The sequence below is a fragment of the Phoca vitulina genome, unplaced genomic scaffold, assembly GCF_004348235.1.
Source record: "Phoca vitulina isolate PV1807 unplaced genomic scaffold, GSC_HSeal_1.0 scaffold6, whole genome shotgun sequence".
NCBI classification, from domain to species: domain Eukaryota; kingdom Metazoa; phylum Chordata; class Mammalia; order Carnivora; family Phocidae; genus Phoca; species Phoca vitulina.
The window spans coordinates 49,887,352-49,903,125 of NW_022589709.1; the positions used below are offsets into that span (position 1 = coordinate 49,887,352).

At 34.6% G+C, this 15,774-nt stretch overlaps 1 protein-coding gene across 3 annotated transcripts in view; it reads left to right on the top strand.

The window, feature by feature from the left end:
- Positions 1 to 15,774, top strand: part of AP3B1 (adaptor related protein complex 3 subunit beta 1) — a 254,664-nt gene that overhangs the window by 220,640 nt on the left and 18,250 nt on the right. For all 3 annotated transcript variants that reach the window (XM_032404142.1, XM_032404143.1, XM_032404144.1), the window contains exon 24: positions 3,105 to 3,189. In XM_032404142.1, the coding sequence (XP_032260033.1) occupies positions 3,105 to 3,189 (85 nt within the window). The remainder of the gene's footprint in view (positions 1 to 3,104; positions 3,190 to 15,774) is intronic.

Sequence of the window (15,774 nt, forward strand, 5' to 3'; positions counted from 1 at the left end):
CCCTGAGATCATGACCTGAGCCAAAGGCAGTCGCTTAACCGACTGAGCCACCCAGGCGCCCCTAGAACCCACTTTTAATACACTTTTAAAAATAATTTGGTAATTAAGACACCATTTAATGAATACAGAGTGTCCTGATTTTTATTTACTTACTTTGTCAAGTCAATATATTGGCTAGGAGTTCTAGAATATCCCAATTTGTGTTCTTTTTTTAATGCTTAAAATCCAGCATTTTTTACCTAGTTAAAAAATTAGTTTAAGAAATGTCAAGCAGCTGATAAATGAATTGTCTGAAGGTTGAAAATGTTAGCCAAAGGTTAAAACAGTAGAACAGTATTAACATTTCTTTGAGCTGGCATAATGAGTTGATGAGTTGACCTTTCGTTGGCCTATGTAGAATAGAAGAAATAAATATAATAAATTTCATAGTATGGCCTTAACACAGATATAAAATATGAATCTATACCATTGCTCAGTACTAGCCACAGGCTTTTCTTTTCTTAGGCAAACTTTTAGGACTGTAATGTTTTATTCATTTAGTTGGTATTTTATTGAATACCCTCAGGATATAGAGTTCTTTCCCATGCAGTAACACCACCTAGTTTCTTTTATCAATAGATTACAGTAGTGTTACAGAGTATGATATATCTTAATTAGTCCTCCAAAAACATCTTAAGAATACAACAAAGAACAAATACTATATTTTAATGTTTTTTGTGAAATGAGGGAAGACATTTATTTAATAAGCACATATGCATATGTTAAGGAGTCCAACAGCTTCCTTATTTGTCACCAGTCTGTTTTCCTTTTTGTCTCTAATATGTCCATAGTATGACTTTGGTTTGGATTTTCTCCTGCCTTTACCATGAAACTGTATTTGTTACAAGAGTATTAGGAATAATGTGCCATGCCATTTTTCTCAAAGAGACCAAGTACATAAGAGATTTAAAACACACACACACACACACACACACACACACACACGCACGCACGCCCTTAGGGTTTCTGCACTATATTCAGTGACTTTATGTTAATAATTGACAATTTTGAGTTCAGCTAATATTTTATTAGTTACTGGACAGCTGTCATATCAAAGTCAATGGAAGCCTGTGTGATTTCTTTTTCATTATTAATGGCTGGTGTAGTAGAGCCCATGTTTTTCAGCCGTTTCTGTATAACCCTTTTATGTGTATAGCATTGATCCAGAGGTAGCATCCAAATACATAAACTTCCCCAATGTAGTAGGCTTCAAATAATATAAATACATTATATAAGTAATTTTATGCTGATCACTTTGCTCTTGAAGCATTCATATAATAAAACATGCCATTGATCATGAGCTGTCCTCCAGAATTAGCGTGGTACTAAGCTCACAGTTAATTATCTTAAGACTGAAGATGGTACCAAACTGTGTCAAAGAGTGCTATCAACAAGACGTCTTGAAAACTGTCACTTTGTCAAACGAAATACAAGGATACATGATGTAGAGAGATCTAAATCATGAATGCCATCATGTTTTGGAGATGACAGCATTTGCTACCTATGTGTCAGCTACAAATAATATTGAGACCAAACCCCAATATATCTGTGGCACAGAAGAAAGCATTAAGGAGTCACTAAAGTATATGACTAAGCAGTGTGACTGACAGAGCTGTGAACTGATAAGGTGTAGCTTTAGGAGAAATATAAGAAAAATATCATTGCAGTTACTTGCTCTACAATAAAGCCTGTTTGCTAAAGATTTAGGCAGCAAGTCTTCTGGTACTTGTGAAGCATCCTGATAAATTTTAGGTTTATAAACAAATGAAGTTCAAATTGGAATCAGCAAACCAACATACATACCACTAGCAAACCAATAACATTTTAAAATCAGCATCAAACAATTACTCTCTAACAATCCTGATCTTCATTGAACCTGTGAGACATAAATATACTTCTTCATATATTAAGCGTATTGAATTATTATTTGTCCCATCTGTACCATCATTTCTGTCATGGTTAGCATTAAATGGCAAACCATACTTATCAATAAGCCCTTTGATAGTCATAGTCTACAGGATTAGAGTATCCTTGCTAAAATATAACTACATCTTATTAAGATACATAAAGGTAAATATAAAGCTGCTGTACAGCAGTTATACTGAAGACTTTGAGCAAGGTGGAAATTAAAAGTGGATGGTTTCTGTGTAAATATATAATGTATACTTTATACTAATATTTAGCACTAATATTACATATTAGTATAAATATATATTATATTTATTATATATTATATGTTACATATATATTATACTATATATTTAAGATCCCTCATTATTCTAATGTATAGCCAAACGTTGGAATCCTAAGAGGAATAAAACGTTGTTTATCTTGAGTTTCATCCTTGTCAACTGAAAAGTACAAGTATTGTCTATTGATACAGTTATTTCCCATTCTTGCTTAGTTGATAGATGAAGCTTCGGAAATTCTAAACCTATAAGATACCATTTTATTACTTGTTTTCTCATGATCTAATCTGCTACTAAATTTTCTTCCAATAATTCTTCAAATAATGCAATTAGACTTACTACTTTAGTTCCTATAATGCCAGTTGTCGTGGTTAATTTCTGAATACAAATTGATTTCTTCTTTCAGCTTTGCTTTAATTTGCATTTTTAAATTTTGGATTTTTATTTCCACTTGAAATCTGGAACATGGTTTAAAATTTATGTTTTATATCTAGAATAAATATTCCATAGTTGTAAGTACATAATCTCTTAAAAGCACCCAGAGAGTCCTTTATAGTTGTTCCAAACAGGATTACATTTATTTCCTTCTCACCTTCAGTACCTATAAAGACAATATCGTAAAACATGAAATGATGTATTTCTGAAACAGATAGAAATACATGCAGAATTAAGTAATGGAAAAGAAAGCCTTCAAGCAGAATAGTGAAATTACTTTATAATTTGCTTTAATATTCTTAGTTTGAAATTGTTCTTATAAGCCATCATTAAATTTGACTGTTTTAACCACACTACAAACATTACATAAGTTTTCAGGGTTTAGTTTACCTCTTTTTCACATCCTCCATGTTTTCATGTCTAAATTGTCTTATTTCCTAGAATCTCTTGAGCCTGAGGGATCCATTACTGTTTCAATGGGTATTGACTTTTGTGATTCCACTCAGACTGCCAGTTTCCAGTTGTGGTGAGTTCAATTGTTCTCCTGTATTTTATATTACCTGTAAAGGATAGCAGATCAAAAGCTAGGCTTTCTACAGCTTTTCTCTTTGAGAGACAAAACATTTAAACAAATGTGCTTTTCTTTGGCAATGATTAGACTACAATGGAATAGTTGTACAAATTGTAGCATATGTATTTTTAGTATTTGTTACACAACTAGCTATTACAGTCAGCCATATATGATTGAAATTCACAGTTAAAGTAGAAGCTACTGCTGAATGATTTTTTAAATTATTAACTCTGCAGTTTTAAAAAATTCATGAGGAAAATTCAGGAGATTAAAAATTTTAGTAATATTGATTACTAGAGGGCTGAGCACTAGCATCCACCCCTCTTTTTTGCCCCAAATCTACTGCAGAGAAGATATCTTTTGAAATATCCTTTATGTTATCTTGAGCCTCTTAAGTAGAGAAGTATTGATTCTGTCAGTACCTAAAACCCATACATTTTCCCCCTTTTTACTTTATTTTTCCCCTTTTTACTTTAGTTTACAAACTGCCTCTGATAAAACTTGAAAGAGAACATTTATGCAGTTGGCAAAGGTTTCATGGGTGAATACTGTTCAAAAGAACCTTTCTAGGATTGGGTTTTATTATTGTTATCATTTTCATGTAATGTTTTATACATTTCTAATGAAGTCCAGAAATTATTAGCAAATTAATACAAAGCCATATTCATCCATCTTTAAGAATTATCTTTGAACTCTTACATTTTTCTGATCTAGGATCTGATTTGTTACTTTGAAGTTGCTTTGTTTTTATTCTAACAAGTATTTAAACATTTATCTAAATTTTAGTTAGCTTACAACAGAATTTGTTATGATAAAAATCACCGAGTTTAGGCAATAGACATTTTTAAATAAATTTATGGGTTAAATATAGTGAACTTTTCTTTTGCATGTACCTATTCAGTTTACCAGTAATTCAGGCCTAATATTGTACCATTTATTGCTGAGAACCTGCAATGATGAATATAAACAATGTAGCATAACACATTGATTTTATGCAGATCATCACCTTTATGTTTTGGGAGGTCTGCTATGTTAGTGATATATAAAAACTGATTACTTTTCCCAACATTGCCTAGTAATTGTTTATTATTTTTCTATTAGACAAACAACACAGATCAATATTACTGAGCACAAGACTATGAGTAACATCACTCTAAATAGATTTGCCTCCAACACCAGAGGTATATTCATTTTCGTGATTTCAACAATGTGAGCCCAATGACAAAGCTCATGCACCAAGTTAGGGCAAAATTAAGAACTAAAAAAATTATTTTTTTGTTATCAAGTTATATAAAGAACCTGCTATATTTCTATATAATGAGGTGGGGGTTCTTAAATATATTTTCATTACAGGGATTTCCTCTGTAGTTCCATTGAACAAGATTTGCATTTTATCTTTGATAATAAACTACGTCCCTTTAGGGATAAGTATGTAGGTAGTGTTTGATTTTTTGTCCTACATTGAAGAGTGTATGTGAACAATTTTTTCTCAGTTTCTTTTAAACTAATTTTAGGAAAATGATGTATTTATGTTACATAGAAAATAGCCTTAGCTATTATAAGCACTTATATTAATATGTTTTTCTGTTGTAAATGTATAAATTATTTTAGATTTTATTGAATGCATAAGCATACTAGATCAAAAATTATTTTTTTGTAGGTTCCAAAAAGAACACTTTGTCTTGCATCAAATGTAATTGATCCTGAAGCAATGTAATCACAATTACTCACTTTCTTAATTGGCCTGCCCAAAATCAGAAAATGGAAACCGATCGACAGTGTTTAAATCAATAGCTTCATAGTAGTGCTAGTGGGGGTAGGGAGATAGCAGTAATGGGTAGATCAATTGGTCTTAGATGCCAATCACTGACTGTGCCTTTTGCATAGTAAATAGCACTTTTTGCTTAGTGATGTGCTGTATTAGTCTTGGTAGCTCAATAAAAAGGGAAAAAAAGCAAGAATGGCTGATATTGAATTTTTTCCTCGAAATACATTATACAAATCAATAGGTAAAATTATGGGTAATAAGAACATATTTGGTAAGAAGCCTTCAGAAATGCTGAGAACATGGACTGTAAGCCTTTCAGATACACTTGTATTTATTAAAAGAAAAGAAACAGGAGTAAAATGATTCTACTTTAGTCTCTAGATTATTTCTATATCATTATAGTTATATGATACATATATAGAGATAGAACTATTATATGTAGTTATATGAATACTTGATAAGTGTTAATGTCTCTTTTTTTGCTTTGCATTTTAAATGGTCATCAAATTAAGTCCTTGATTAAATTTATTGAGATTTAAATGTGTATAATATACGTAAATGTATCTCTCTAAACGTAGATGTAGTGCATAAACAGGTCTCATGGAGATATTAATGTGGTAACTGGTATGAAAAATAATATGTCTTGGATCAAATTAGAGGGCTGAGCACTAGCATCCATCCCTCTTTTTTGCCCCAAATCTACTAAAAAGACAGAAACACATTCTTTAAAAGAGAATGGATACTAAAAACAAAATGAAACAATGTCATTAGCTCACCAGAAATTGTGAAGAATTGTTGGCATTTAGAAAGCAAATGGGAGCATATAAACAATAACAGAGAAAATTAAAACCACAGAGCAAAACACTCACCCAAGAAAACAATGGTAGGAACAAATCTAGCAGAATATCAAGCACAAAGTGAACAAGTGAAAAGAAAAGTTAGAGTAAGACAGTCATCGGGAAATCGAAGAACTACTTCCAATCCCCAGTTCTCCAGCCTTACCCTAGCAGCAGGCAACATTCACATTTAGTCAGAGATCTAAAAATTACACTGTAAGGAAAATGAACTACTTTCCTGGAAGGACTTTTGGTGCTGATGTGGGGGCCTAAAACAACAGCAGAGTTTGAGTTTGTGGGAAGGAGGCAAGGATGATCAAAGATGAAATAAAATGCAGTTCTATCCAAGAGAGTAATATTCTCAGTTCCCTACCACTAGAGCAAGTCACTCTTAAACCTGTTGTTGGAGAGAGAAGGCCATTGCCTGTCTGCCTCCCAACCTCATATCTGTGTAACCAGTCATGTCTCACCCACAAAGGAAACATAAGTTAGCCCACCAGAGAAGTGGAAACCCACAGTAGTAGTACTATGTATCAAACAATTGCAGTGTACTAGGCATTTTTCTAAACACTTGTGTTGTGTTAATTTATTTAATTCTCAGAACAGTCCCATGAGATAAGTATTACTATCCCATTTTAGAGGTGAATAAACTGAGGCACAGGAAGAGTAAGAAACTTGTCTAACATATAGCTAATAGGGGCACCTGGGTGGCTCAGTTGGTTAAGTGTCTGCCTTCCGTTCAGGCCCTGATCCCAGGGTCCTGGAATCGAGCCCCGCATTGAGCCCGCTTCTCCCTCACTCTATTCCTCCCCCCCCACCTTTGTTCTGTCTCTCTCTCTCTCAAATAAGTAAAGTAAAATCTTCTAAATAAATTTCTCTTTAAAAAAATTAATAAATAACATATAGGTAATAGATAGCAGACTTGCTCTGTGTGTTAATTAAACCAGTCCTTCATCATGAATATAAATGCACAGCTTAGAAGAACCAGACTTTTGAGGGGAAGCATCAGTTTGAAAGGGAAGGCTCAAGGTCATTATAAAGACTCACCATGAAGGGATTAGACAATTTGAGAAAGAGAAGAGATAGCTTTAAAAATTAAAACTAATCTAAAAGAACACTACATCTGTAAAGTAAGAACATACTGCTTGTTTTGAAAAAGGAGCAATTAGAAAATTTTAAATATATTCTTGGAAATTTAAAAACATAGTGCCAAAAGAAATTCATCAGATGCATAATAGAAAGCACACAGCTGAGTACTGATTCAGTGTTCTGAAAGAGCGAGTCAGTGAAATCAACTGGAATAGAGAGCAAAAAGACATGGAAACCATGCAAGAAAGGTTAAAAGAATTGATTTGTCTAATAAATCTAGAAGGAAAGAAAATAATAGAGGGAAGAAATAATGCATAAAATATAGAAGAAAAATTTTCCCAAACAAAAGAAATGCACAAGCCTTCAGATTGAAAAGACCCATCAAAGGTCAAGCAGGATGAATGTGATCAACAATCAGAAAGACCATATTCTGATGAAATTTTTGATAAGGAGCAAACCACGGTTATCTTTCAGAATGGAAAAAAAAAACAACTTACCTGAAAAAGAACAAGATTGTGAAGGGAGTTTGATTTCTCATCAATATTGTCATCATTTCTGGTGGTTAGAAGGCCAAGAACATGACCTTTAAAATTTTAAGGAAACCAAATAGGCATTTTTCAGACAAGCAGATTCTGTCAGTTTACCACCCACAGACCCTTTCTTTGAAAGGATTACTCAAATATATCCTGTAGTAAAAGCCTTTGTTTAATGTGAAACAGAGAAAAACCCAGAGCCCAAGAAGAAGTAATGGACAAAGAATTCTGCCTGTAAAACCTATCAATGTGTAAAATAATCATTCACACAAAATGTAGAAAATAAATTTTAATAATAAACCGGAACCAAAATCCCAACATGGACAAGTTTGAGAAGGAATGATGATGTTTGGCAAAAGGATTTATTGATGGCAAAAAGAAGCTTAAATATGATTTAAAATATTAAAGCTACCCTCTAAAATAATGGGAATATGAGCTGTAATAACTCCAAATGACTAGAGGTAAGAAGAAAAGGAGGGATTAAAACTTGATCAGTTTAACAGAGGAGAAGAAAAAAGCATGGTAAATAGAAAACAGAGTAATGTGGCTGGAAGGGGCCACACATACCACACATACTAGTTACCATGATTCATATCAGTAGGGTAAATTCCATTTACATTAAATATGTAAAAACAAAATTCAACATAATGCTGTTATAAATAAGCATAAGAACCCCACCTTAAAAGAGAATGACAGAGGGGCACGTGGGTGGCTCAGTTGGTTACTGGGTGGTTAAGCGTCCGACTCTTGATTTCACCTTAAATCATGTTCTCAGGGTCATGAGATCAAGGCATGCGTTGGGCTCCACACTCAGCATGGAGTCTGCTTGGAATTCTCTGTCTCCCTCTCCTTCTGCTCCTCTCCCCTTTAAATAAATAAATAAATAAATCTTTAAAAAAAAAGAATGAAAGAAAAATTGAGGATAACAAGATGAAATATGTGTGTATGTTTATTATCAGAAAGATGATAAAAAGAAAATAGGGCAATACTAACACTAAAAAAATTTTAAAAGCACTTCATATTTAGAAAATGTCCTATTCGTTGCAGTCCTCTACAAGAATATAAGTTACAAACTTTTTAGTAACATAGCTTTATAATAAATAAAGCAAAAAGTAATGAAATTCTAGGAGAAATTGACAAAGCCATTTGTCAACAAATCAAAGAGGAAGATAGATATTTAGATAAACATTCAGGTAAATATAGATACATACATAACTTCACAAAATTTCAGTAATTCAGTTATCTGACTTGATCTAAGATACGTGTATTTTTTTTTCCTGACTACAAAAAATACACATTTTTTAAAAAAGGATAGAATGATCAAAAAAAATCAGAAAAACTTCAGGATAATATGATTAAAGATTTAAAAAAGGCGTAAGGGGGCGCCTGGGTGTCTCAGTCGTTAAGCGTCTGCCTTCGGCTCAGGTCGTGATCCCAGCGTCCTGGGATCAAGCCCCGCATCAGGCTCCCTGCTCCGCGGGAAGCCTGCTTCTCCCTCTCCCACTCCCCCTGTTTGTGTTCCCTCTCTCATGTGTCTCTCTCTGTCAAATAAATAAATAAAATCTAAAAAAAAAAAAGAATAGGACCATACCTTTAAATAAATAAATAAATAAATAAATAAATAAATAAATAAATAAATAAATAAAGACATAAGATTAGAAAAGAGGAAGGTGATAAAAAACAAGATCTTCTGAATTACAAAATAATACTACACTCTATTATTCTATAGAATTATATTCTATACCAGTGGATTGAAATATTTAGATGAAATGAATGGTTTCCTAGAAAAAATATGTTAGGAATAAAATTGATTAAATTGTACCAGAACTTGAGAAAAGAGATAATCTCTATATTATTTAAACTTTTCTAGATCAGAGAAAAATAAGGAAAGTATCCATGTCATTCTATAAAGCTCAGCATCACCCCGATTTTATTTTATTTTATTTTTTAAAGATTTTATTTGTTATTTATTTGAGAGAGAGCTAGCACAAGCGGGTGGGAGGGCAGTGGGAGGGAGAGGGAGAAGCAGACTCCCCACTGAGCAGGGATCCCCATGTGGGGCTCAATCCCAGGACTTTGAGATCATGACCAGAGCTGAGGGCAGACGCTTAACCAACTGAGCCACCCAGATGCCCCCACCCCGATTTTAAAACCTGAAAGGATAGCACATGAGTGTACATACCACTTGGTGTTGTAAATTCAAACCACTTCTGGCCTTACAAGTTACCTATTACCACATGAAATAGCAGAAGCATTCTCTTTTAAGTCAGAGAAGCAAAAGAAGGTTACCCATTTTCAACACTATTTCACATTATATGGAAGTTCTAGCTAATATAGAAAGACAAGTAAAAACAGAAGTAGAAATCCTAGAAAGGAAGAGATTGAATTATTATTTTTATCCAGTATAATTATCAACCTAGAAAGTCTTAGAATCAACAGAAAATCTAATTAGTGAGTTTAGAAAGGTGGTACAAATCATTAAATGGAAATTATTAACATTTCTATATAACAGGAATAACCAGTTTTAAAACATTACGAATAAAATTATTCTATTTATAAGAACAGCAAACGGAATAAATTAACAAGAAATACTTACGTAGGAATTAAAAAAAAAATACCGGAAACTTTCCTGAAGGGCATGAAAAGAAGATATAAGTAAAAATAATACATATACTGTGTTCCTAAATGGGAGACAGTACTTTTCCTTCAAATTAATCTTCCAACGTTAGCGTGATTGTAGGCAAAATTCCAGTAGGGCTTTTTCAGGGAACTTGACAAATTTTTAAAATTCAACTGGAAAAGAAAATGTCATAAATCATAAAAAATTATAAAAGTATTCAAATGTAATATACACAGATGTTTTCATACTCTTTGGGGGCAAATGTCTTAAGTAAAATACAATACTCGGAACAATAAAGAGAAAAATGATCAGGTTTACCTCTTAAAATTTTAAACTTCCCTACAAAGAAGAAAAAGTAGATACCATAACAGGTGAGAGATGGTGAGAAAGTATTGCAGCATGTGTAGCAGACAAAAGTTTAATAACCAGAATATGTAAGGAACTCTCATAATCAATGTAAAGGAATTCAATAAAAAGGTGGAGAAAGGCTAAGGACAGGCAGTTTACAAGAAAAGAAATGCAAATGGCCAGTAAACATAAGATGTTCAGCATCACTAGTAGCAGAGAAATGAAAATTAAAACATTTCACCAGTCAGATTGGCAAAGTTTTTAAATAAGTTTAGTATCTGACATTGACAAGGTAAAGACATGTGTTGTAGTATACTGTTTATGGGACTTTAATTGACACCAGCTTTTTTAGGGCAGTGGCACCACCAAAATGCTAAATGTTCATACTCTTCTACTTAATGTCCTTTTCAGGGTATCAGGCCTAGGGAAATATTGGTGCTTGTGCAGAAAATAGATCTAGCCAAGGATGTTAAGCATTTGTTTACAGTAGGGAAGATTGCAAATGAGACTCAATAGGGAAATGCTGAAATAAATTACTATACAACCCTATTATATATGTATGTAGGTTTTGAGTATCTGTTAGGGATTAAGCACTATATTGGCTATGTTGTTTCATTTAATCATTAAAAGTAGCCTGCAAGGTAAGTGCCATTTTTCTTAACTTCGTAGATAAGGAAACTCGAGTTTCACAGTGGTTAGACTCCTTGCCCATTTTCTCTTACCTAGAAATTTTATCAATTTGGATCCCATGAGTTTGTGAAATGAAATTGCACGTAGTACAAGTATGTGCATTACAGTTAAATATAACAGGTGGAATCTTGTATTACATTAAACTATTATGCCATTTGATCGCATGTAACTAGGCTGTTTAGAGCTGCCTAATAATAGTACTTTGTTGATCTGTTAATTCCAATAGATGCACATGTATCATTACTTACTTTCACCATTCCCTATCCATGCCAACATATCTATGTTTAGCCTCACATTCAACCAAAGGGAGATGAGAAAAAAAGAGGTGGGGGAAAAGAGAAGGAAAGCTGTAAGGAGAGAGAAGTAACCAACAAAAAAGGGCAAAATGATAAAAAAAAAAAAAAGAAGAAGAAGATAACAGGAAGGGAAAAATGAAGGGGGAGAAATCGGAGGGGGAGATGAACCATGAGAGACTATGGACTCTGAGAAACAAACTGAGGGTTCTAGAGGGGAGGGGCGTGGGGGGATGGGTTAGCCTGGTGATGGGTATTAAGGAGGGCACATATTGAATGGAGCACTGGGTGTTATATGCAAACAATGAATCATGGAACACTACATCAAAAACTAATGATATAATGTATGGTGATTAACATAACATAATAAAATAAATAAAAGTCATTCTAAACTGTTTAAAATAAAGGGCAAAATGGTAGAAAAGGAGACACATAGAAAACTATGGAGGACATCCTAGAACACTAATATAAATGAACACTAATAAAAATATAAATGAAAGTAAAGTTTCCCCAAAATAAAGAGGGAATATTCCACCTTACTCCATTCTAAGCCAAACCTTGCTTAGAAGCTAAGACGGGCTTATGAAGTATGTTAAATGCTAGTTATATTCATTAAATTTTGCATTCACTTGTGTGTAACAGAAACCCAAATGGGGGTCTCTTAACCAAATGGGGTTTATTATTCTGCAAGTACAGGAACAGAGGTCAGCAGTTAAGAGCTGCTGAAGTAGCTCCACAATGTCTTCTGGGTCTTTCCAGCAGGTTTTTTTTTGGGGTGGGGGGGGTTTCATGTGCCAATTTCATTAGCATGTGCCTGCCAGTCCTCATGGTCACAATATGGCTGTTCTACTCAGGCTTCTATCTGCATTCCAGCCTAAAAAAAGGAAAAAAACGAAGTGACATGGAGAGAGGAGCCATGTCTGTGTTGGAAAAGCCAAACTTTCCCAGAAATCCCCGGCAGACTTCTGTTTATGTTTCATTGGTTGTAACTGGGTTACTTGATCACTCCTAGCCATAAGAGAGGCTGAGACAAACAGTGTTTCAGTTGGGCACCTTGTCTGCCTGAACAAAGTCACGATTATGTCAGGAAGGAAGAAAAAAAATAAATACTGAATAAACATAAGTAGTATCTGCCACAACAGTGTTCCAATTTTATTTACATTTGCCTCGTCTGTCCTTAGTTTTTCATACATAACATTAACCATTTTACCAACTACAGAAAATAAAATATCATTAGCCAAAAGCAAAACATACCCAGTTAAGTTGAGGCACATATATATTGCAAATTGCTAGTGGGGAAATATCAGGATCACTTTTTCCCCCCAAACTTAAACCTGCTGCTTACCCACCTACATTTTCATATATGCTTTAGAAGGAAAATCTTTCCCTTCTTTCCCTTCTCTCCCTCCCCTCTCCCTGTACAGCTACCTTTGTTTTGTTTTGTTTTAAGATTTTATTTATTTATTTGAGGGAGACAGAAATCAAGAGATCATGAGCAGGGTTGTGGGGAGGAGGCGGAGGAAGAGGGAGAAGCAGACTCCCCACTGAGTAGGGAGCCCAGTGGACCCAGGGCTCATGACCTGAGCTGAAGGCAGATGCTTAACTGACTGAGCCACCCAGGCGCCCCTATGCAGCTACCTTTAATCAGTGGCACAAATGGTATCCTTCAGGACTGTTGGGAAGGAATCATTTCATCTGTAATTAAAAAGAAAATACAGTGGCGCCTGGGTGGCTCAGTCGTTAAGCATCTGCCTTCGGCTCAGGTCATGATCCCAGGGTCCTGGGATCGAGCCCCACATCGGGCTCCCTGCTCCGCGGGAAGCCTGCTTCTCCCTCTCCCACTCACCCTGCTTGTGTTCCCTCTCTCATGTGTCTCTCTCTGTCAAATAAATAAATAAAAATCTTAAAAAAAAAAAAAAAGAAAAAAGTAACGATAGTATAATATAATTTCACCCAGTGGTCCGGTTTTAATTGTATTCCTCTATTAGTGAAATATTTCTACTATGCCCTCCCTACGTGTATAAATATACTTATATATATTATATATGCCATATAGCTCATATATATTACATATTTATATATATTATACATAAATTGTATATATAAATTATATATGTGTGTGTGTGTGTGTGTGTGTATAGACACACCTATCCATTTACTCCATCAGCCTTTACATATTTCTTCCAATACGATTTAGCCTTCCACTACATTAGGTGTGGTCTCATCCTTCAAGTGTCTTACCCTCAATACCTCTCACAGTCTTAACCACTTCTCTGCTGCTTTGGGAAGAAGCATCCTGCTGGCTGACCGGTTCACCTTGTTCTTGTGCTATTAATCCCAACCTTATTTACCTCCTCTAAGGCCTTGCTCTATCAGGTATTCCGTAGTTTCTTTATCTCCACTGGCTCTTTGCTCTCAGCCCATGTACATGCTCAGGTTTCGTTCAGCATTCTTTCGCCTCTGCATCCTCATGAAGCTTCCACTGCTTTCTGTTCCATCTCTCAGTCTTCCCGGTCACCCTTCAACTCAATGGCATTCTGCATTCTTCTTTCCATCTGAACTGCCTTGCTTATTAGGTCCGCAGTCACACTTGCTGCTTTTTATTCCTCTTTGCATTATTTGACACATTTTCTCCCTGACCACTCCTTGCCAGTTTCTTCTGCAAGTTGCAGTTCTTCCATTTCTACTTAAATGTAGGTCCTCCCCAGGTTTCCACCTTATCCTTTCTCTTGGTATATCATCTTTTCCTCTGTGATCTTATCTCTTTGTAAGGCTTCAGCTCTTCCCTTTACCGTTTTGATTACTTCCAAACTCATATATACTGCCCTGACCTCTTTTCTGATTCTTGATATGTATTTCCAATTATCTGCTAAGTACCTCTTCCTGGATAATTCAGTGGTTCTCAAAATATAACATGATTAAAGTCCAATCATTTTGTTTAATCCCCAAAACTCTACTTCTTCACTAGTTATCATTCTCCCAGTTTTTCACGTTATAAGTTTCAAAGTCCCTTCCATTCATCGCCATATCTATCCCTTTTAATTCTAAAATACCCCCATCTCCCCTGTCCTCAGTGCTACCTACCCTAGGAGTGCAGCCCTATAGAGCAGAATAAAAAAACAGATCTAAAGCAGCATCATACAGCAGACTTTGGATGTGGTGTTTAACTTCTCATCAAAAAGTTGGGAGGTAACAGAAGCTATCTCAGGAACATTGTTAGGAATTACTAAAGTAAAACACACAATGTAAAAACCCCTGCCTAGACTATTAAATTAGATTCCTAACTAATCTACTGCCTTGGTTTCTCCTCTACTCCATCTTACACACTGCCACCAGAGTTTTTGAAATACAATGGGATCATTTATATTCACCTGTGAAAAGTCTCTGGTAGTTTTCCTTATTTGTTCAAGAAACATTGGAACACATTTGTCTTAGTTATATGCGTGAAGTAATCATACACTTTGTCATACAAATCAGGACACTTGCGAGAGTGAAGGGAGACCTTAACTGAACAGGATTTCAGGACAACAACCACAAACTGGGACTGTCCTGGGAGAAGAGGGGTGAATGGTCATGAATGTAGATGGTATTCTTTACAGTGCGCCCCCAGCCTCATCTGTTGACATACCACACTGTTCACCATTCCCAAAACAGAGGTCTAGAATACCTGGAATGCCCCTCTCCCTCTTGTTGGAAATGTATGTTTACCTTACTTCTGCAGAATTAATCAGTCCCTCTTCTGTGGACTATAATACTCTCCACATATCTTTAATGTAGCATTTACCATTTTATAAATGTAATTGAACTCTTCCTCTCTCACTGACTTACAAGCTTTTAGGGTCAGTCTCACTTGTCTTTAAATCAATCCCCAGGTACTTGCACAGTACATGGGATCTAGTCTGTATTCAGTAAATGTATGTTGAATTAATAAAGAAATTGGATTTGTTGGTTTGCCTTAGACAATCCACATGTGAATAATTCAAAACATTCTTTTTTTTTTTTTTTTTAGTCTGGTCTTTGCCTTGTTCCATAAAAAAATAAAAGGCAGCTTATAAGAATACATTCTATAATAGCATAAACATGGATTTTCTTTTTTTCTTTTTATGAAGTGTTTCTTGACTCATGTTTGTTATTTTTTTATCCACAGTCCCCATCTCCCTGTCCACCTTTCCACTGGCCATGAAATGCAGTTCTGACATGAAGTAGAAGTCCTTTTGGGGACAGAATCTTTCCTGATAAGAAGGAATAGAAATAAAAAAAATTTTAAAGAAATTTTAATAATTTTTTAGAGAGTAATGTCTGTACTAAAATTAAAATAAATGCACTCAGTATTATTACTCTATCTGATATGGGTACAAAGTTG